At 41.7% G+C, this 23,173-nt stretch overlaps 1 protein-coding gene across 6 annotated transcripts in view; it reads right to left on the minus strand.

Annotated features, from left to right (window-relative positions):
* UTRN (utrophin) overlaps positions 1 to 23,173 on the minus strand; it is a 683,920-nt gene that overhangs the window by 42,284 nt on the left and 618,463 nt on the right. For all 6 annotated transcript variants that reach the window (XM_040429574.1, XM_040429571.1, XM_040429568.1 and 3 more), the window contains 2 exons: positions 18,186 to 18,343; positions 10,622 to 10,788 (listed from right to left, as the gene is read on the minus strand). In XM_040429574.1, coding sequence (XP_040285508.1) covers positions 10,622 to 10,788; positions 18,186 to 18,343 — 325 coding nt within the window. The remainder of the gene's footprint in view (positions 1 to 10,621; positions 10,789 to 18,185; positions 18,344 to 23,173) is intronic.

Genomic DNA, 23,173 nt, shown 5'->3' on the forward strand with positions numbered 1-23,173 from the left:
TTGAGATTCTACCAAAGATGAGCAGACCTGCTGAATAAAACATAATCTCCGCATATCACAGTGCGGTTTTATTATCGCTGTCCTGCTGGAGGAATTATAACTTTTGTACTAATACTGTTGGACAAAACACAATTCTCACTATTGTTGGACAAAACAATTGCTCACTACAGTATAGTTGATCACTGTTGATCCGCTGCATGAAATATAACGCATTGCGGTTTGTCTATATCTATATTTCACTACTGCGTTTCCCAATTCTTGTACTATTACTGCTGGAAGAAATATTACTGTTGGACGAAACACAATTGCCCAATACAGTGCAGTGTGACCATCGCTGATCCGCTGGATGCAGTTTCACTATTGTGGTCATTACCCCATTGTGGCTTTATATCACTTTTAGCTTTGTTATCAATGAAAGTCTTGTAATTTTAATCATTTCTTTTATTCTATACACTAAATCCAGGAGATCCTATTGTGGATGGTTTGTTCAATTCTTCTTCTTTGCAGGTCCTCATACCCTTACACATAGTATATTATGGTGTTAGTGTGGATTAATTGAACTATATCAATGCACTATAGGTGAATTTAATCACTCACTTGTATTTATTTATTTAATAGTTTGCTGACACATTATCTATAGTGATCTATTGGAGTTATTCACCCTAGGAACTGAACCACATCAAAGGTTTTATTACACTACGGTCACCATACACAAAGACGTCCATCGACAAACATTTCAGATATCAGTGATTTTACCCAATATTTTATTACTATAATTTTCCCTGACTATCCTATTTGTATATGTACAATAAATATTTAATACCATACTCAAGGAAGTCTCTGTATATATATATATATATATATATATATATATATTCCATATGAGGTGTGCACAACCAACCTATATTTCCTAAACACTTTCTACTTTATAGACAGGGTGTGTCTATACTGGCTGGAGCACCCGCCCCATATTAAAAACTAGGTGAGCCGTCACAATCCAACATTTTCTCTATCCTCAGGATAGGTCATCAATATCAGATCGGTCAGGGTCCGACACTCGGTACCCCCACTGATCGGCTGTTTTCAGCAGTTTTAGCCAGAAGCAAAACAGGAAGCAGAAGGAGCCATCCATTGTGTAGTGGCCACTCTGGCATACTTCCGCTCAGCTCCAATTCAACTGCATGGGAGCTGAGATGGAGTATAACAGTATGGCCACTACAGTGGACATAGTCTTCTGTCCCTGTCCACTATTTTGTTTCCACTGTTAGGCTGCTCCTGAGATCAGCTGATTGGTGGGGTGCTGGCTGTTGGACGCTAACCGAGTTGATATTGATGGCCCATCCTGAGAATAGTACTTAGCTCCTACACTGCCCTGAATATTGTAGGCTTAGGTAAGTCCAAAGAGAGGCAGTATATTTAGTGCTAGGGACCCATCTGCGGAAGCCACCTTGACGCCTGGTAGATGGGCCCGACACACATTTGATCAAATATGTGCACAAAGAGCTTCCATTGACTCATTTATAGTAGGTATTATACCACTTTTATTTAGAATGATCCCCATTTCTTAGCTCTATTGTTTGTATGTATAATTGTGTGCACCCATTTTCTTTTTTATTATCATCCTGAGAATAGGTCATAAAGACCTGAAAACAAGTGTAGCACAATATTGTTTCAACAACCACAGATCACCATCAGTTACGTTAACTAGGCAAAAGTACAGTACTTGGTGTTAGAAGTCAACACCATTCATAAAAAAATCAGATTTTATAGGGTTGCATTCCAGTTGGATTTAAATACTGCACTATTCTGTCCACTGTAATATAGATCAAAAGGGATCTGTCATATCAGTCATTAAATCCTGTAAAAAACAGACTGGCAACGCCATTGGGAACAGATGGCAATAAATAATGAACTTTGCAAAAAAAGAAATATTTTGATAAAACTTTTGAAGCAGAAAAACTCATTTTAACTGAACTCAATTGAGGTAAATATTTACATCCATACACTAGAACCATAGAAAAGACTGTCTCACACTGTACATGCTCAGCATGGCGCCAGCTAATTAAGATACTAGGCAAAATAATGGATTGGTCCTATCTGGATGAAAGACTTCTCTGGCTTTCAAAGATAAAAACTAGATATTTGAACATGAGCCTATTTATTAATATGCAAAACACAACATGAGGCTGAAAACATGATACCACTGTATTATCCTTCTATTCCCAAGACACTTCAGCAAGTACTGTAGAGGCGCTGTTAAAATGCATGCATGGATGACCTTTATTTTTGGTAAACAAGTAGCTTCCAAATTATATTACTGGACACATGGAGAAAAATATTAGGTTATTCTGTAGAAAAGAAAATAAGTTAATTCAAGTAAATAAAATACCAATGTAAAATATTCAAAAATAGCTGCAGTCAAATAGACAATTTAAAGGAGCACTCTGGGCAAAGTCGACCGGGGGAGAGATATCAATGTCATCAGGGGCAGACTGGCTATAGACCCCACAGGGAAATCTTCCAGTGGGTCAATGCCCAGCGGGCCGCCCATTCCCTCCTATCTGTCGCTGGCCAGTTACATAATGAGCTCTCGGCGGTAATTAACGATGTGAGAATCAGGTACTCATGTACTTGGCCAGCGACCGCAGATGCCCTCCTGAATTCACCTGCTGTGGCCTGCATCTCACCTCCTAAGCCTCTTGCTCCATATTCCATTCAGAGATAACTCGAGGAGGACAGAAAATGGCAGCTATATCAATATCCACGGCATTCCAAATACATTTCATGCAATTGGTTCATCATTTAATATGCAAAATCAAATATCCAGAATACGATCCAAAATGATATTGAGAATCAATTTACAAGCCACAAATTATAGAACCAGACATTTCGGTCCTAATGGACCTTCCTCTGTGGATAATTCTGTGGCAGTGCTGCGTGTCAATGTGAAGGACTGACACGCAGCACTGCCACAGAATGATCCGCAGAGGAAGGTCCATTAGGTTCTATAATCTGTGTCTTGTAAACTGATTCTCAATTATAATTTTGGATCGTATTCTGGATATTTTTGGCTATTAAAAGATGAACTAATTGCATCAAATCTATTTGGAGTTCCATGAATATTTATTTGATATAGACTGATGGAATAAAGTCCTTCATGTGCACCCATATTCAACAAGAGTGCAGACCTCAACTCCTTTTTGTTTACAGAAAATGGCAGCTGTTGATGGCCACCACAGAGGGACAGCTTTTGGGGCAGTATATTGTGCTGCACTCTGGTATTTGGTTCGCTCGGACAGTATTTTGTACTATGATATTGCGGATCCTGATCCTATACACTTGGAAAGGAATGACCCATATAATTGAACAGGGTGGCTTGTTGTAATTACACCTGCTCAGCGCTGCAATGACGTCAACGAGCAGGTAAACAATGAAGGGAAGGCTGCCTTCACATGATCCATGGCCTTCTCTTCAACTAACTAATTGGATAGGTCATCATTATTAAAATCCCCAAAAAACACTTTAACCACTTGAGGACCACAGGTTTATACCCCCCTAGTGACCAGGCCCTTTTTTACAAATCGGCACTCCACAACTTTAGCGGTTTATTGCTCGGTCATGCAACTTACCACCCAAATGAATTTTACCTCCTTTTCTTCTCACTAATAGAGCTTTCATTTGGTGGTATTTCATTGCTGCTGACATTTTTACTTTTTTTGTTATTAATCGAAATTTAACGATTTTTTTTGCAAAAAAATGACATTTTTCACTTTCAGTTGTAAAATTTTGCAAAAAAAAACGACATCCATATATAAATTTTGCTCTAAATTTATTGTTCTACATGTCTTTGATAAAAAAAAAATGTTTGGGTAAAAAAAAAAATGGTTTGGGTAAAAGTTATAGCGTTTACAAACTATGGTACAAAAATGTGAATTTCCGCTTTTTGAAGCAGCTCTGACTTTCTGAGCACCTGTCATGTTTCCTGAGGTTCTACAATGCCCAGACAGTACAAACACCCCACAAATGACCCCATTTCGGAAAGTACACACCCTAAGGTATTCGCTGATGGGCATAGTGAGTTCATAGAACTTTTTATTTTTTGTCACAAGTTAGCGGAAAATGATGATTTTTTATTTATTTATTTTTTTCCTTACAAAGTCTCATATTCCACTAACTTGTGACAAAAAATAAAAACTTCCATGAACTCACTATGCCCATCAGCGAATACCTTGGGGTGTCTTCTTTCCAAAATGGGGTCACTTGTGGGGTAGTTATACTGCCCTGGCATTCTAGGGGCCCAAATGTGTGGTAAGGAGTTTGAAATCAAATTCTGTAAAAAATGACCTGTGAAATCCGAAAGGTGCTCTTTGGAATATGGGCCCCTTTGCCCACCTAGGCTGCAAAAAAGTGTCACACATGTGGTATCTCCGTTCTCAGGAGAAGTTGGGGAATGTGTTTTGGGGTGTCATTTTACATATACCCATGCTGGGTGAGAGAAATATCTTGGCAAAAGACAACTTTTCCCATTTTTTTATACAAAGTTGGCATTTGACCAAGATATTTATCTCACCCAGCATGGGTATATGTAAAATGACACCCCAAAACACATTCCCCAACTTCTCCTGAATACGGAGATACCAGATGTGTGACACTTTTTTGCAGCCTAGGTGGGCAAAGGGGCCCATATTCCAAAGAGCACCTTTCGGATTTCACTGGTCATTTTTTACAGAATTTGATTTCAAACTCCTTACCACACATTTGGGCCCCTAGAATGCCAGGGCAGTATAACTACCCCACAAGTGACCCCATTTTGGAAAGAAGACACCCCAAGGTATTCCATGAGGGGCATGGCGAGTTCCTAGAATTTTTTATTTTTTGTCACAAGTTAGTGGAAAATGATGATTTTTTTTTTTTTTTTTTTTTTTCTTGCAAAGTCTCATATTCCACTAACTTGTGACAAAAAATAAAAACTTCCATGAACTCACTATGCCCATCAGCGAATACCTTGGGGTGTCTTCTTTCCAAAATGGGGTCACTTGTGGGGTAGTTATACTGCCCTGGCATTCTAGGGGCCCAAATGTGTGGTAAGGAGTTTGAAATCAAATTCTGTAAAAAATGACCTGTGAAATCCGAAAGGTGCTCTTTGGAATATGGGCCCCTTTGCCCACCTAGGCTGCAAAAAAGTGTCACACATGTGGTATCTCCGTTCTCAGGAGAAGTTGGGGAATGTGTTTTGGGGTGTCATTTTACATATACCCATGCTGGGTGAGAGAAATATCTTGGCAAAAGACAACTTTTCCCATTTCTTTATACAAAGTTGGCATTTGACCAAGATATTTATCTCACCCAGCATGGGTATATGTAAAATGACACCCCAAAACACATTCCCCAACTTCTCCTGAATACGGAGATACCAGATGTGTGACACTTTTTTGCAGCCTAGGTGGGCAAAGGGGCCCATATTCCAAAGAGCACCTTTCGGATTTCACTGGTCATTTTTTACAGAATTTGATTTCAAACTCCTTACCACACATTTGGGCCCCTAGAATGCCAGGGCAGTATAACTACCCCACAAGTGACCCCATTTTGGAAAGAAGACACCCCAAGGTATTCCATGAGGGGCATCGCGAGTTCCTAGAATTTTTTATTTTTTGTCACAAGTTAGTGGAAAATGATGATTTTTTATTTATTTATTTTTTTCTTACAAAGTCTCATATTCCACTAACTTGTGACAAAAAATAAAAACTTCCATGAACTCACTATGCCCATCAGCGAATACCTTGGGGTGTCTTCTTTCCAAAATGGGGTCACTTGTGGGGAAGTTATACTGCCCTGGTATTCTAGGGGCCCAAATGTGTGGTAAAGAGTTTGAAATCAAATTCTGTAAAAAATGACCTGTGAAATCCGAAAGGTGCTCTTTGGAATATGGGCCCCTTTGCCCACCTAGGCTGCAAAAAAGTGTCACACATGTGGTATCTCCGTTCTCAGGAGAAGTTGGGGAATGTGTTTTGGGGTGTCATTTTACATATACCCATGCTGGGTGAGAGAAATATCTTGGCAAAAGACAACTTTTCCAATTTTTTTATACAAAGTTGTCTTTTGCCAAGATATTTCTCTCACCCAGCATGGGTATATGTAAAATGACACCCCAAAACACATTCCCCAACTTCTCCTGAGAACGGAGATACCACATGTGTGACACTTTTTTTCAGCCTAGATGCGCAAAGGGGCCCACATTCCTTTTAGGAGGGCATTTTTAGACATTTGGATCCCAGACTTCTTCTCACGCTTTACGGCCCCTAAAATGCCAGGGCAGTATAAATACCCCACATGTGACCCCATTTTGGAAAGAAGACACCCCAAGGTATTCAATGAGGGGCATGGCGAGTTCAAAGAAATTTTTTTTTTTTTGGCACAAGTTAGCGGAAATTGATTTTTTTCGTTTTTTCTCACAAAGTCTCCCTTTCCGCTAACTTGGGACAAAAATTTAAATCTTTCCTGGACTCAATATGCCCCTCAGCGAATACCTTGGGGTGTCTTCTTTCCAAAATGGGGTCATTTGTGGGGTGTTTGTACTGCCCTGGCATTTGAGGGTCTCCGCAATCATTACATGTATGCCCAGCATTAGGAGTTTCTGCTATTCTCCTTATATTGAGCATACGGGTAATGAGATTTTTTTTTTCCGTTCAGCCTCTGGGCTGAAAGAAAAAAATGAACGGCACAGATTTCTTCATTCGCATCGATCAATGTGGATGAAAAAATCTCTGCCAAAAAAAGAAAAAGGAGGGGAAAGGCGTCTGCCAGGACATAGGAGCTCCGCCCAACATCCATACCCACTTAGCTCGTATGCCCTGGCAAACCAGATTCATCTATTCACATCAATCGATGTGGATGAATAAATCATTGCCGGGATTTTTTAATTTTTTTTATATATACAAAGTGTTTGCCAAAGTATATGAACACCGCCGCCTCCTCAGCTCATATGCCTCGGCAAACGTATCTTTTACTGCAGAGGAGAAATCTCGTCTTGCAGCGCCGCATACACCGACTTGTGTGTAATCTGACAGCAGCGCAATGCTTCTGTCAGAATGCACATCAGTGCTGCAGCTAGTCGATCGCTTGGTCCACCTAGAAGGTCAAAAAAAAAAATAAAAAAAACAGGCCGCAACGCAATCAATTTATTAACATTAACTTTAGAGAACATTAACTTTTATAAACTTTTGAAACAGAACAATAACTTTTTTGCTTACCGGTGATTTTTTTTTTTTTTTTTTTTTTTACCTTTATAGGACAAACCTCTCCTTCCCCATGGGACAATGTGCAAAGCGCAAATCGCCCAGAGATGTGGCAAAGTACATTATGCACTTTATCCCAGGTGAAAGGAGAGGTTTGTAGCAGCTCTGTGTGAAAGGGCCCTAATAGCCCTGTGTGCCTGTCCTGTGTCACGCGATCCCTACACTAATAGTGTACCTGAGTGTGGAACTTGCGGAAACACTCCCCTATGCATAGGGCAGGCTGGTCAGGACAGTCAGGACAAAAAACGGTGGTGTCACGCCTTATTCCAGCTCTGCTGCAGACACGACATCTTTTTCTTGGGGAACGTTGAGTTGGGGTACCAGGATAGACAGACGGGAAGTGTCTGCCATGTAGCCGGCTCACTACATCAGGGCCTTGGGGCACGGACCCTCCTGGATACAGGAGTTCCGAAATGATCTCTTCCTGGAATTTTAGGAAGGATCCTGTTCTCCCAGCCTTACTGTAGAGAACAAAACTATTATACATCGCCAATTGAATTAAATATACAGACACCTTTTTATACCAGCGTCTGGTGCGTCGTGAAACTAAATAGGGAGCCAACATCTGGTCATTGAAGTCCACCCCTCCCATGTGAAGGTTATAGTCGTGGACAGAGAGGGGTTTCACAATGACTCCAGTTGCCCGTTCAATTTGGACAGTCGTGTCTGCGTGAATGGTGGACAGAAGGTAAACGTCCCTCTTGTCCCTCCACTTCACCGCGAGCAGTTCTTGGTCACACAAGGCAGCCCTCTCCCCCCGTGCAAGTCGGGTACTAACGAGCCGTTGGGGGAAGCCCCGGCGACTAGGTCGCGCGGTGCCACAGCATTGAATTCCGACTAGATGTAAGTGCCGAAAGAGGGCCACGCTTGAGTAAAAATTGTCCACGTATAAGTGGTACCCCTTGTGGAGTAAGGGTGACACCAAGTCCCAAACAATCTTGCCACTGCTCCCCAGGTAGTCAGGACATCCGACCGGCTCCAGTTTTGAGTCTTTTCCCTCATAGACCCTAAAACGATATGTATAGCCTGTGGCCCTTTCACAGAGCTTATACAGTTTGACCCCATAACGGGCGCGCTTGCTGGGGATGTACTGTTTTATGCCAAGGCGCCCGGTAAAATGTACTAGGGACTCGTCTATGCAGATGTTTTGATTAGGGGTATACGCATCTGCAAATCTGGATGACAAATGGTCTATGAGGGGCCGAATTTTGTGGAGCCGGTCATAAGCAGAGTGGCCTCTTGGATGACAGGTGCTATTGTCCGTAAAATGCATAAAGCACATTATGACCTCAAAACGTGCCCTAGACATTGCAGCAGAGAACATGGGCATGTAATGTATTGGGTCTTTAGACCAATATGCCCGCAATACATTTTTTTTAGTTAGACCCATGCTGAGGATAAGGCCCAAAAAAATTTTAAACTCTGAAACTGTGACTGGTTTCCACCGGTAAGGCTGGGCATAGAAGCTTTCCGGATTGGCGGTAATAAACTGTGTGGCGTAGCGGTTGGTTTCTGCCACAACTAGGTCATAGAGATCCGCGGTGAAGAACAGCTCAAAAAACTGAAGGGCCGATCCTAAATGAGCCGTCTCCACGCGAACTCCAGACTGGGCGGTGAAAGGGGGCAATACGGGTGCGGCGGAAGCAGGGGAGTGCCAATTGGGATTTGCCAGCACCTCTGGGAGACTAGGGGTTCTACGGGCCTGTGAACGCGGTGGCTGCGACAGGGGAGTTACTGCACGTGCCACCGTACCAGCTGGAACTGCCCTTCTGGTGCTCGCCACTTCACCAGGGAATACGGCAGTGCTGGTAGAAGGTCCAGGGTGTGCTGCGCTGCTGGTGTATGCCGCACCATAAACAAGATCAGCGCTAGCACCACTCTGCTGCAAATGAGGGTCATCATGCAGGGTAGGCAGAACCCTGACATGGGATCGGGTACGTCTGGCCGTAGCAGGGACCTCTACCTCGTCATCCTCACTAGCGGTTAGAGTGCCACTGCTGTCTACAGGTTCATATTCTGAACCACTGGATTCAGCGGGTGAGTCGTCCCCATCGCTTTCATCCATCAGGGCCAGAATCCTGTAGGCCTCTTCAGCGGAATACCCCTTGTTTGACATTTTGGGTTCACTAAATTTAGGGGGTATTCCTCTGAGACTACCCAGGAAAAAGAGCAAACCTACCTAGCAAAAAGGAGTGCTTGCGAAGTAAAGCTGCGACCGCTAATAAAGATCCAAAAAGCTCAAAAGTGATCTTTATAGCGGCGCAGCGATTTTACCGTGTTTTTGCAGTGATCAGAAAAAATAATTTCTGTCACTGCGGTGGAGCGGACTGAACGCAAGTGTGCGCAAAAGATCAGGCCTGATCGGGCGAACACTGCGTTTTGTAGAGCCTAAGGTGACCCTAATGTACTTATATAGATCTGATTGCGATCAGTATTGATCACTTACAGATACTATATAGTACTAGTGCTGATTAGCGACAGCGATGACGCTAATCAGCGACTAATCGGTGACTGCGGTGCGGTGGGTTGGGCGCTAAACTACCTAGCAAGTAGCTAACTAACTGGCGGGGATAAGGGACCCTTACAGGGGGGGTGATCAGTGACAGGGGGTGGACAAGGGGGTGATCAGGGTGATCAGGGAGTCTAATATGGGCGATCAGGTGCTAAATAAGGGGTTAATAAATGACAGGGTAATGTGTAAATGTGTAGTGTGGTGTTTGGTGCTACTTACTGAGCTGCCTGTGTCCTCTGGTGGTCGATCCAAGCGAAAGGGACCACCAGAGGACCAGGCAGCAGTTATATCAGACGCTATTTTGAAAATAGCGTCTGACATAACCTTTTCATTCGGCGATTCAAAAATCTACAGCCTGCCAGCCAATGATCGCGGCCGGCAGGCTGTAGAAGAACTTGTGCACTATGCGTTCCTGTGAACGCGCGCGCCTGTGTGCGCGCGTTCACAGGAAATCTCGGCTCACGCGAGATGACGCCAATCGGCGTTAGTGTGACCTGGGAGCGCCGCAGAGATGACGCCTTTCGGCGTTAGTGTGACGGTAAGTGGTTAAGGAAGGAAAACTATCACCAGAGAAGTTTAACAGCAGCTTATTCCTCTTTCCCCATTGAGAACATATACACGCTTGGCCAAGTGAGAAGACTTGGCTGACAGCTATCTAAGGTCACCTTAATTCTGAATGATGCCATGTCCCCTTGGTCCTGCATTAGGTATAACGGTGTATTTAATTAAAGTTATAAAACGTGACTACTCATGGACACAAATCATTTACCATGATATTAGATTTTTTTGGCATAGTAGACTTGGATGAACCTACCTGAAGCCAACAATTGGACATTCTTTGCAGATATTACACTTGGCTTGATGCTTAGCAGTCTCAGCAGCTGCTACTCTGTGCAAAACAGGCATCCACACCATGGACTGAGGTTCCAAACGCATCCACTCAATGAACTGTTTCACATTGATTTCTGGCTTATTCTGCGCCTGCAAATATATGAGAGAATCATGGTAAACTACTGCATCATTATATCTACAGCAGAAAGCAGATCAAAATAAAATATGCTGATATTAGTTGGTTCAGCTAAAAAATACTAAACAATTAGATTTTGCTTCATTTTTATTAAAACCTCCTACTTTTAGCTGCAAAATCTGTGTGAATTGGCTATGGTTACATCTACATTAGTGCAAAAAGACCAACTTAACCATACCACTAACAATTTAGACATGCTAACCAGTCATAAGGGTGGCATCAAAGAAGTTTCAGGAGCTGGAACCCCTACCAATGTCCAGAATGAAAAGGTTCTAATTCATGTGACACTGGCTACCACTACTTTCACGGTAAAATGTTCCTCATGTACCTCATTTTCAAGGTATCAAATTATTTTATTAGAATACCCCACAAAATATATTAAGTGCCATACCATGTAGGTATAAAAAACACTGTATACACAGTGGCGTACACAGATTTCCTAGGGTCCCATAGCAAAACATAGCGCCCCCCCCACCACCAGTTTCCCAGTATGCATGTGTTACACATTCCCAGGTAACAGAATGAAAAACACAACACTCAAGATTCAAAAAGAATTTAAGCAGAAATTATTATTATTTTTTAAATGGTAATAAAAAAAAGTCCCCCTCAATCTCACCCACTTTATCCAACTTTTATGTTGGAAAACGTGGAACTGGTACTTAAAAGAAATGCTCATTCTGAACAACATAATTCATTGTATTTACACCAGAAAACTGCCATAATTATATAGATAAATCTCCTGCTTCCCTTTACATATTACAAAGCTGTCTGCCTGCAGCTACCAGTAAGAGGAGCTCAGTGCATAGGAGTTTATGCAGTTACCATTATCTGCAATGGAAGCTTTAAAGGCTATGTACACCTTCAGAGGCAAAGTTATATTTGTATTTTACAAATTTTGGGCTAAAAAACATTTTTTTAATTGGTCTTTATCAAAAATATTGAGCCGTTCTGTGACAAAGGGTTAACTGTTTGTCTAGCTGTGTGAATACTTTCATACTTTGAGCCATCATTTAATGACCCTTATCTCTAATTTACTAAGAGGTCATAAACATTTATTTAAGCCACATTCTTATCAGTGAGATAAGAGCTGAGCTATAATGAGTGTTTATAATGTCAGAGAGCAAAGAAAAGGAGACTAGCTAGCTGATGGCGCAGAGAGAAAATTCAGATCCTTCTATTAGAGAATCTCAGCCCTGTACAGAAAAAAAGGGCTCCATATTTGTAATAAACACCAATTTCAAAAATGATTTTTAGCTAAAAATAAATAGTCTCATGAATTTGTTGCATCCTCCGGCAAGCAGTGCGACACACTATCGATGTCTCCTAGCTGCTGTAGGTTTCTATCTTTATTTACTCCAGAAAACTGTTGTGAACATAGACAGATGTATCGCCCCTTCTTGCTCACCCCCTCCCTGCTCTCGCAACGCTTCCCTTTCACGACAATTCTGAAAAGTGGCGGAAGGTCCAGTTTAGAAATCATGTCCTGATTTTTCAGCTCCCACTCTAGCTTTTGTCAGCTCCCACTCTAGTTTTGAACATTTCACCATTCATTCCTTTGGGACCAATTTCGCCACAAAAACGCAGATATTTTGTGAACCATTCGGCGACATGTTCCACAAAGTAATAGCACATCAATCCGCACGTTTCGGTGTATTACTGTCTATGTAGTGTAAAAACTGTGGGAGGAGTTAGGGTGGTAAATTTGGCTATAATAATAAGAATATATATGTGAGATAACAGTAAGTGGTCTTGTCATGCAAGAACACTTAATTATTTACATAAGGCATTACTTAATGTGTACATAGACTGTGTTAAAGCCTGTTTTAAGGCCCAGGGCTACATTCACAATTCTGCTGGTTTAGAGCGGAAATCCCCCAATATTACTTGCTAGTGCAATGTCTTGGCTGAGCTTGTTCTGGTGATTTGCATTCTGGGAAGTGCCTTTACATCAGGCAGTATACAGCCATCTGACTGTCTCATTGTATTACTGGAGATCAGCAGACTTGTGAATGCAGTTATGAACTTTAAAGGGGTTGTTTCCAACTTAAGTATCAGTGACCTATTGTTAGGAAAGGTCATCTATATCTGATCAGTAGAAGTCCGAGCCTTGCCGATCAGAGGTTGACTTGGGTAAGCACTTTGGTCTGAGACGTCACATCTATCAATCACATGGCATTTTTGGAACTCCCAATGAAGTGAATGGGACTGAGCTGCAATATCAAGCACTGCCCTTATATAATGTATGGCACTGTGCTTGGTATATTATGAAAGGGCACAAAACCTTCAAAAAAATGATCGGCAGGGGTGCTGGGAGTCGAAACCCCACTAATCTGATATTGAAGACCTATCCTGAGGACAGATCATCCATGTTTAATTCCCAGAAAACCAATCTAAGGCTACTTTCACATCTGCGTTTTTTCTTTTCCGGTATTAAGATCCAGCAGAGGATCTCAATATCGGAGGAAAATGCTGCTGTTTTGTCCCCACTCATTGTCAATGGGGACACAACTGAACTGAACAGAACAGAGTGCATCAGAATGCATTCCGTTCAGCTTGGTTGCATTCCCGGCATGGGATGTGGAGCAAGACGGATCCGGCATGACACCAAGTAAGTCAATGGTGCCGCATCAGTTTTCTCGGACACAAAAAAACAAACGGATCCGGCACCCATTCACTTACAATGGTTGGATCCATATGGCTATTTTAAAGATAATACAACCGGATTTATTCATAACCGATTCTGCTGGTTGTATTATCCAGGCAGAAGTGTTTTTGCTGATCCATGACGGATCAGGCAAAAACTGATATGTGATAGTAGCCTTATGCAGGCTGCAAGTCAGGATAGGAATAACATAAAATAAAATAGAAAAAAGAAGAAGAAGAATGTGTTAACAATATTACTCTATTTGTAGATTCTTTCTTTCTATTCTCAAAGTAGAAGGTATGCATTAGATTGTATCACACGTGTTTAACAGATTATCAAGTGGATATCTTCCGGACGATACTGCTATCCAGAAGCATGTTCACACAGTATACGCACTGCTTTGGCTCCTTTTAGACATAGGAGTGTGTTATTTAGTTACATGAACACTGTTCCCTGAGCAGAAAGCTTTGAAATGCCAACTCAGAATACTGAAAAGCCACAGCTATAAAACAAACAAATTACACACTAATGTAGTGAAATTAAGCGAAAGAGCATGAATTAAACATTAGCGGAGCTCGATCTTCTGCCAAACGTGATGAAGGTGCAGGTCGCTTGTATACTTAGTAAAAAGCTCAAATGGCCTAAAGTTTCATTCTACACTAGCATCACATAATAACTAAGACCAGTAAAAAGATTAACAATTCAGGATCATTATTTTGCTTAATATTAATAAGGTTGCAAAATATGGGACAGCAGGAAATTGTGTCCAAGCTCTTAGAAATATCTAAAAGAGGCTTTCCACCTGGTGGAGTATATTGCAGGTGCATCATTATGCTTTGCCTATATTATCTATCTATCTATGTAATGTATGTATGTACCTATGTATTTATGGACTATCTACTGGTACAGTCATGGATTTATGTCTGACTAATCCTCAATTTTAGGACTCTCAAGACGCAGTCACTTCTTTTTGTATATTCATACTTGCTAACTTTGGAATCTGGGAGACAGTTCATGACATGGGCACGCCCCTTCTTCCTAGGTCCTATCCCTTTCTAGGAAGGTGAAACCCCTTTTCGTGACACATCATGCCTTTCAGAGCACGTATGGGAACCCGGACTGCGTCTAATGACGGAGCATCCCGCCTCCACAGACAGTACAGTTAGAGCTCATGGTTGGCTGCTTTCTGAGAGGTTTGCCCTTTTTCTGGGCGCCTCCTGGACATTTTTGAAGCAGGGGTGTAGCTATAGGGGCTACAGAGGTAGCAGTCGCTACTGGGCCCAGGAGCCTGAGGGGGCCCAAAGACCATTGTGGTGCATAAGAAGACACTGATATCATAGAAAGTGCTTGATCGTCAAGTTACACCTCTGGCTGGAGGGAAGGGGTTTGGTCAAGAATTTGGTATGGGGAGGGGGAGGATTGCTGTTTAAATTTTTGCTTCAGGCAACACAAAAGCTATGTGCTTTCCTGCCCCTGGCCACAAAGCACTGATGGGAAGGGGGCCCAAGCTGAAATCTTGCACCAGGGCCCATGAGCCTTTAGCTACGCCCCTGTTCGGAAGAGTTGGCGAATATGTGTATATTTATATAGAAAGGCCACAGCAACCTCGTAACCCTGAAGAGATTGGGAGGCCATCTCTATGGGAGCTTCAATGGCAGCAAAGTAACCTCCCCAGCTGTCCAGAACAGATATAGCAAAATAGGAAAAAAAACACTCCCCATAAAAAGGCTTTGGAAAAGCGATTTTAAATTTTTTTTTTTGTGAAACAATTTAGTAATAAATCGAGGTGCATTTACTTCAGGGAAAGTAGATTACTGGCTATAAAAGATGTAATGCACTGTAACTGTGGATGCATCATTTCGCGTAAGCTGCTATTATTAAACTGTCACCCTGGACAATCATTATTTCACGCTTACAGCTCATTTTCCGCGTTTACTTACTACAATTAGAATTCAGTTTCTATTCTGTGCACGCATCCGACAAGGAAAATCAACAATGGAACTGAAAGCCTTGCATGCATATTTTATGGTGAATCCAGTACAGCGGAAAATAGATCACATTAGACTAGAATGTGCTTCTAGACTCCTTCCCATCTGACAAGTTTGCAGTTAAATTGTGTTTTCTGACAGTTCCCTGTCGTAACATTGATATTCAATACTTATGTATGTGTGCAGCTGTGCACAAACTGTGTAAGACTAATGGCACTGCCATGGGTGCCAGAACAATCTTCCTTTTCAATAACTTGTACCTACGGTGCCCCATGCCCATGCATGTCTTCAGGCCATGATGTGGACAGCATGCAGCCATTGGGAGCGGCTGACCCTTTCAACATAACAAGTGGCTGCTCACAATAAATGCCAACCAGTGCTGAATAGGTACAGAGCTTAGAAGGGCACCTGTACCTCGTTGTTGTAGTGACTGGTGGGGGTCTCAACATCTGGCCCCCCTACCAATCAAAATGTCACCCTTTAAAGTGGTTTCTAGCTTTTATGAAATAAAGCTTTAAGGGGTTCTCCAGGAGTAAAATATTGATAACCTAACCTCAGGACAGGTCATCAGTATCTGATCAATGGGGGTTCGACTTCCATCACCCCTGCCGATCGGCTGTTTGAGGAGGTTGCAGCACTCTCTCCGTTGAGTGATGCAGCCTTTTACTAGACCAGTAAGGTCACATTCATTGGTCACGTGGCCTAGTTGTAGCTCAGTCCCATTCAAGCCATGGCAACAACACCAAGGACAGTCACTATACAATGTATGACACTGTGCTTGGTATGTTATCAAGGGACCGCAGCTCTAGGACAAGTGTTGCATCCTTTTCAGAGAGCCACAACCGATCCAATATCAATATCGTACTCCTGGAAAAACCCCTTTATTCACTGTATAAGTTCTGAAACGTACTTTGTTTTAATGACTCCCCATTTCCAGGGTATCAGCTTTAATTTCTAACAAGCACTGCTACTGTGTGAGCAATACATTGTAGAGGGAATGTGTCATCAGAAAAAGTTTTTATGTTAAACATGTTTTTTTAACTATATAAAAAAAAAAGAAATCTTGCAGTTTTCGGATTGGCCACAAGGCCTAAAATATGTCAAGACTTCCTTTTCTTTGAGAGCAGCCACATGGGCCATAGACACAATGGACCCCATTGATATCTATGGGAGATTTTTCTAGGCATGCTCTGTTCAGACAATTTGTGATATCGATCATTGTAAAAGGCCCTTTACACTGCCCAACAATTGAACAGATTATCGCTAGGAACGCTCGTTAGTGATGATCTGGTGGTGTAAATGCACCGCCGATTACCCAATGACTGAGCAAAACGCTCGTTCATCAGGTAATTGTATCTTTTGTGCAGCACAAAAGATCATCATTTTCCAGTCGTAGATCGTGCTGTGCAAACCAGTCTGCTGCCGGAAAATGAGACATTATGGGGAAGAACGATGGCATTAGCGATCCCTCGGCCGCATACTCTGGAGGAGATCACTGCATGGAAATTCACCGATCTCCTCCGCTAGCGATCAGCAGATTTTCGGGAAGGAGCGCTTCCTTTCCGACAATTTGCTAGATCGTCGTCCCGTGTAAAGGGACCATTATTCTGCCCGTGATGATTATTCAATAGCTACTGAAAAGCCTTTATATTAATATTATTAGGCCGAGAGGCCAGTGTGAAAACTGAATGATTTTAGGTGGGGTTTTTTTTTATATAGAAAGTGAAATGGAAAAATCACCAAAAACAGGAATTTTTTTTCAGCCTTTGAATGCAAACAAGAAGGTGCATATTCGCTGGCAGCAAGAAGAGATCTTGGTATTTAATATATAAAATGTATTAGAACATTACGTGAATGTTTATTATAAAGTGATTGAGCCTTCAAACCCTGTTTATTATTACCTGCAATTCTAAAGGGCGGCAATGAGATTTGCAGACAAGTAACAGCTATGCACAGCACACATCATTTACAAGGATCAAAGTGTACACCTAATTACTACATACTGTTTTAACACATTTATACTGAATAAAGCATAATTTCTTAATTGTCTCGTTAACATAGATCAAATTTCAAAAAGGGAGATTAACTAAGCTAAACACGACAAACTTTTGGTCTCAAATAGAAAAAACTGTGTGGCCAAGTGGACTTTTTTAGGCAGATCATTCTGTTAAAAAAAGGATGGATGGTTAAAATAACAGATGCTTTACTCCACCGAATACCTCGCCACTCCTGACATTGCTCCAGTCCCCACTATTCTCCACTTCCTGTCCTGGCACGCCAGAAATACCAGTGACCCGCCCCAGTCAGAGACTGGCTGAACAAGCCTTTCCTGGCATTTGCAGTGTGTTGAAAATGCAGAACAGCAGGAACCAAAGCAGCTTTGGAACAGCAGCGGTGGGAAGATCAGCCGGTGGAGCTGAGTAAAGCATCTTTTTTTATTTTTAACTTTTCATGACTTGTTTTTTAACAAAATGATCTGCCCAGAAAAAAACTTTAAAGACCTTCATCAATATTTGCTGCAAAACACCAATGTACAATATTTTTGGTGGTATAGAAACATAGAATGTGTCGGCAGATAAGAACAATTTGGCCCATCCAGTGGTTTATTAGCACTTGTATTCATTTCAAAGGGAACCCATATTATTTTAAACCAGGTCTCTGGGAGGGCCCAAAAAATGTTTATGGGTTCCCTCATAAGCATCATAGTATTCAAACTTACATGCTGAAAGCAACTACGGACACTGGGCTCAATGTTACTTCCACCAAAAGCAGCCACTTCCCCAAGTTGTCGAGGGATCTGAATAGCATCATGAAGGAGTAACCCTAGTTGCTTCTGGTCACACGTGTCACCTGCTCCAGAAACCTCCTTGAACAGATCTAGGCAAGAAAAAGTAAAAATGTGTTTAATGTAACAAAAATCACAACAATATATAGGCAAATACAAAAAGAAACACAATAAAAATATATTGACACTGAAAATATAATACAATGAAAGATGTTCTTTAGGGTTTAATGTAAGAATTCCTTTAGAGACCCCATAAGCTCCCTTGACACATCTTCTTCATGAAATATCAGTTCTGAAGGATCTTTTATTATTCCTCCTGAATACGTATGAATTTATTGACAATTGAGTGTCACTATTCCCTTGTCAAAGCCTCACACTGTCAGAATGGATTGGACACATTGTCAGAGTGTGCAGAGACACCAAGTTGTCAATTTATTCATAAATTTGGGATAATAACTGAGAAAATACATAATACTGAGCTCGTACAAAAAATACTCCAGCAATGTTATTTTACAAAGGATACAAATTTTTCATAAAAATATCCATATACCTTAAATAGCTGTCAGCTATCTATCCCGACTTCCCCATACACGTAGCTCAGTTTGGCCGAGTGTGTGTTTTTAGTGGGGAGAGAGCAGAAAGCCATTTCAGGAAAGAGTTAATTACTGTTACCGGCAATAGTTTTTTCCAATAGCCTCAACAACGGCACTCACAGGAGGGTGTCCCCGCCTCACCAGGACAGGAAACAACATAGAAGCTCAAGTTTAAAAGCCCCTCTCCCTTTACCTGCTTCAGTTAATGACATATAACTCGTTAGTAATGCAAAGAAAAGTGTATTGAAGTATTTAAATAATACATTTACACATAATTGTGTCACAGAAAAAACTAAATGGGTAGGGAAACTCCAGTGCTTTTGTGGAGGCTATTGGAAAAACAAATTACCGGTATGAGTAATTAACTCTTTTTCCCGGCGGCTTCACAACGGCACTCATAGGAGGAGTAACAGAGAAAAAAACAATTCTGCCAAAAGATAAATCATAACTATGAAGCACGTCTAATTTGTAATGTTTGAAAAAGGTACTAGGGCTTGCCCAAGTGGCTGCCCTGCATATTTGGCCCACAGATGCAGAGGCTTATTCTGCCCATGAGGCAGAAACGGCCATAGTAGAATGTGCCTTTATCCCTTTAGGTGGAGTCAAGTTCCTCTGAATGTAGCAGAATTTCTTATCCATCTTGCGATGGTACTCTTGCTTCCAGCAGGCCCTTTACTGTGATACTGCAGAAGAAGATGGTCTGACTTTCTGAATTCTATGGTGACATCTAAGTAGGTTAGTATGCATCTTCTTACATCCAGATTATGATATTTTTTATCTATTTCTGAAGATGGATTCGGACAAAAGGAAGGTAGGGATACCTCCTGTTGACGATGGAATCTGGAAACGACTTTTGGCAGGAAAATCAGAGCATGCCTGAGAATAATGCTGTCTTCTAAGATCGTGAGATAAGGTGGTCTGCATGAAAACGCTTGGATTTCCACAATTCTTCTAGCCGATGTAATTGCCAATAAAAAAATGGTCTTAAATGTCAGAAGTTTCAGTGAAATATCCTGTAAAAGGTTGAAAGAGCGCATCTGTCATCACATCAAGCACCAGATTTAAATCCCAAGTTGGTATGTTAGAATGGATAAACAGACATCGTCTTGTTGCCCCTTTTAGGAACCGTTTTATCATGGGTATATCCGCGATTCTTGTTTCTAAGAAATTGCTTATCGCTGAAACTTGCATTGTAAGGGTTATAGGTCTACACCCTTTATCTAGACCTTCTTGTAGGAATTCCAGTATTATGGGAATATCAGGATCTCGATAGTGACACCATCTATTTCCTGCAAATTTTAAGAAGGCTTTCCATGTTCTTGTGTAGATCTTGGAAGTTGTGTCCTTTTTACTCAACAGAAGGGTGGATATTACAGGATCTGACAAACCCTTTTGTTTTAACATAGCTTGTTCAATTTCCAAGCTGTTAGTTGCAGTTGAGACACACGTGGGTGAGATACTGGACCCTAATGCAGTAGGCCTGGATATGATGGGAGAATCCAAAATTCCCCTGCTGCGAGGTTAGAGAGGAGGGGAAACCAGGATCTTTTCAGCCAAAAAGGAGCTATCAGAATCATCTGCACCTTTTCTTCCATCACCTTCATTAGCATCCTTGGTATTAAACTGAAGGGTGGAAATGCATACAGGAGGCCCTCTGGCCAGGGGGCGGATAGAGCATCCACAAACAACGGCTGATCCTTTAAGGAGAGGGAGCAGAATTTTTCTACTTGTTTGTTCTTTTGATTCGCAAATAGGTCTAAGACTGGGGTACCCCACTTTCTTGATATTTGATTGAACATATCGGGGTCTAGTGACCATTCTCCTTCTTTTAAATTCTCTCTGCTGAAGTAGTCTGCTATAATGTTTTCCTTGCCTTTGAGATGGACAGCCGTTAAAGATTTTTGGTTCATTTCTGCCCAGCGAAATATTTTCCCTGACAGATCTCGCAGAGTTTTGCTTTTTGTCTCTCCTTGCCGGTTTAGATAGGCCACCGTTGTGGAGTTGTCGGACAGAATTTTTACATGCTGGGTTTTTACAGATGACTGAAGCGAGAGAAGTGTTTTGAAGACTGCCATCAGTTTTCTTAGATTTGAGGAAGTTCCTGCCATTTTTTGGCTCCAAACACCTTGTATTATTTGATCTTGGTGTGTCCTCCCCATCCGTGACTGCTGGCATCGGTAGAGATAACGACCTGATTTGTGTGTCGCCAAAATACTCCTGACTGAACACTTTTTCTTATCTTCCACCACAGGAGAGTCTGCTTTACCTTTAAAGGAATTTTTATCCTCTTGTCTAGACTAGTCTTATTTGCATCCCAGTTCTTCAGGAGAAATGACTGTAGTGCCCTTGTGTGGTGTTGGGCCCACCGTACTGCTGGAATTGTGGAAGTCAAATGGCCTAAAAGTGTCATGTCTCTGAATGATACTGTCCTGGACTCGCAAAACAGAGAGACCCTTTGGGATAAAGAAATCTGTTTTTCTAGAGGGAGAAAAGACATGAGATTGTGTGAGTCAAACTTGACCCCCAAAAATACTTTTTCTCTGCTGGGAAGTAGGGCTGACTTCTCAGTTTTTTAACCAGCCCAATTCCAATAACTGTTTTTGAACCTTTTGTAGATGAGACTGAAGAATTTGGAGGGACAGAGCTGCATTAAAAAAATCATCCAGATAAGGGACGATTAAGATACCCTGAAGATAAAAGTAACTTTTCACTTCGGCCATAGTCTTTGTAAAAATTCTGGGAGCTGATGCCAACCCGAAGGGAAGGGCATGAAACTGAAAGTGACGCTTTTCTCCTTTCAGAAATATCGCCAGCCTGAGATATTTCTGATAGCTTTTGTGAATGGGAACGGAAAGATTGAGGGTTAACATGTATGAGTCTTGAGTCAAGAGATTCACTGTTGACCTGATTGTCTCCATCTTGAACTTTTTGTAGGTTATGTTTTTGTTCAACCTTTTCAGAGTTATTATTAGCCTGAAAGTATTGTTTGGTTTTCGAAACAAAAAAATTGGAGAATAAAACCCTGTTCCTTCTTGGTCTTTTGGTACCGGGATTATAACTTGTTTTTGTAGCAGCAATAATATCTCTGATTCCAGGGCCTGCTGCTTTTCTAGTTGATTCAAAGGCCTGTTGCTGGTGTAGAATTCTTGGGGAGGAGTAGCGAACTCTAGCTTGTAACCTTCGCTTATGGTATTTCTTACCCAAGGGGAGGTAGAAATCTCTTCCCAGGCTGAGGGAAATCTTTTTAATCTGCCTCCTACCTGAAATCTGGCATCATTGGGAAGACTTTGCAGTGGTTTCTGGGGTCCCCAGACCAGGATCTGAGCCATACAGCCCTACGTGTGGCATTTGATAAGGCAGCGGACCTAGCCGAGAGCCTTACTAGATCCGCCGAGGCATCTGACAAAAAGTTTGAGGCCTGTTTAAAAATAGGGATAGAGGCCAGAATCTCCTCTCTGGAGGTACCAGCCGCCAGGTGTTCCTCCAATTGGGATAACCAGACTGAAAATGACCTGGAGGTACAAGTAGCCACTATACTGGGCCTCAGCATAGCCACGTTCGTTTCCCATGCCCGCTTGAGAAGACCCTCACATTTCTTATCCATTGGATCTTTTAAGAGACCCATATCTTCAAACGGTAAAGAAGTATTTTTTGATTTACAGGCCACTGGAGCGTCTATTTTGGGAACTTTATCCCATAAGGAGGAGTCTGATTCTGCAAAAGGGTATTTCCTTTTAAAGGCATTTGGAATTGTGTTCCACTTTTCTGGATCCTTCCATTCTTTAGCGATGAACATTTTAATGTTACTATGGACTGGGAAGACTTTCCTTTTCTTTTCACCTAATCCCTGAAACATTATATCCTATATTGATTGAGATTCCTTTACGTCCTCAATCTTCATAGTAGCTCTTATTGTTTTTCATGAAAAAAAATCCGTATCCTCAGGAATACAGAAAGGCCTCCTTGATTCGTCCTCAGAAGATTCAGACTCTGCTTGTGAGAATATTTCCCCCTCATCAGAGTCTGGGTCACATGAGAATTCTGCTATTTGTGATCTTTGTGAGGATGATGGTTTGGGGGGGCCCGGTGGTAATCTTGCGTCTATTACAGCGTTAACTTCTTCCTTGATCATGTTTCTTATGGATTCTAGGAAGCATGGGGACTCTTCAGTTACTAATTTGTCTGTACACTAGGGACAAAGCGCTTTCTTAGACTTAGACGGCAGGGATTTTTTGCACATTGCACATTTTCTCCGCGCCGAATCTCCGCTAGAGGTCTTTACGGTGCTGGCCTCCCTGCCCTATAAAGTAAGATAAATTTTAGTGCCGA

Source organism: Bufo bufo, chromosome 4 (assembly GCF_905171765.1).
Source record: "Bufo bufo chromosome 4, aBufBuf1.1, whole genome shotgun sequence".
NCBI lineage: Eukaryota > Metazoa > Chordata > Amphibia > Anura > Bufonidae > Bufo > Bufo bufo.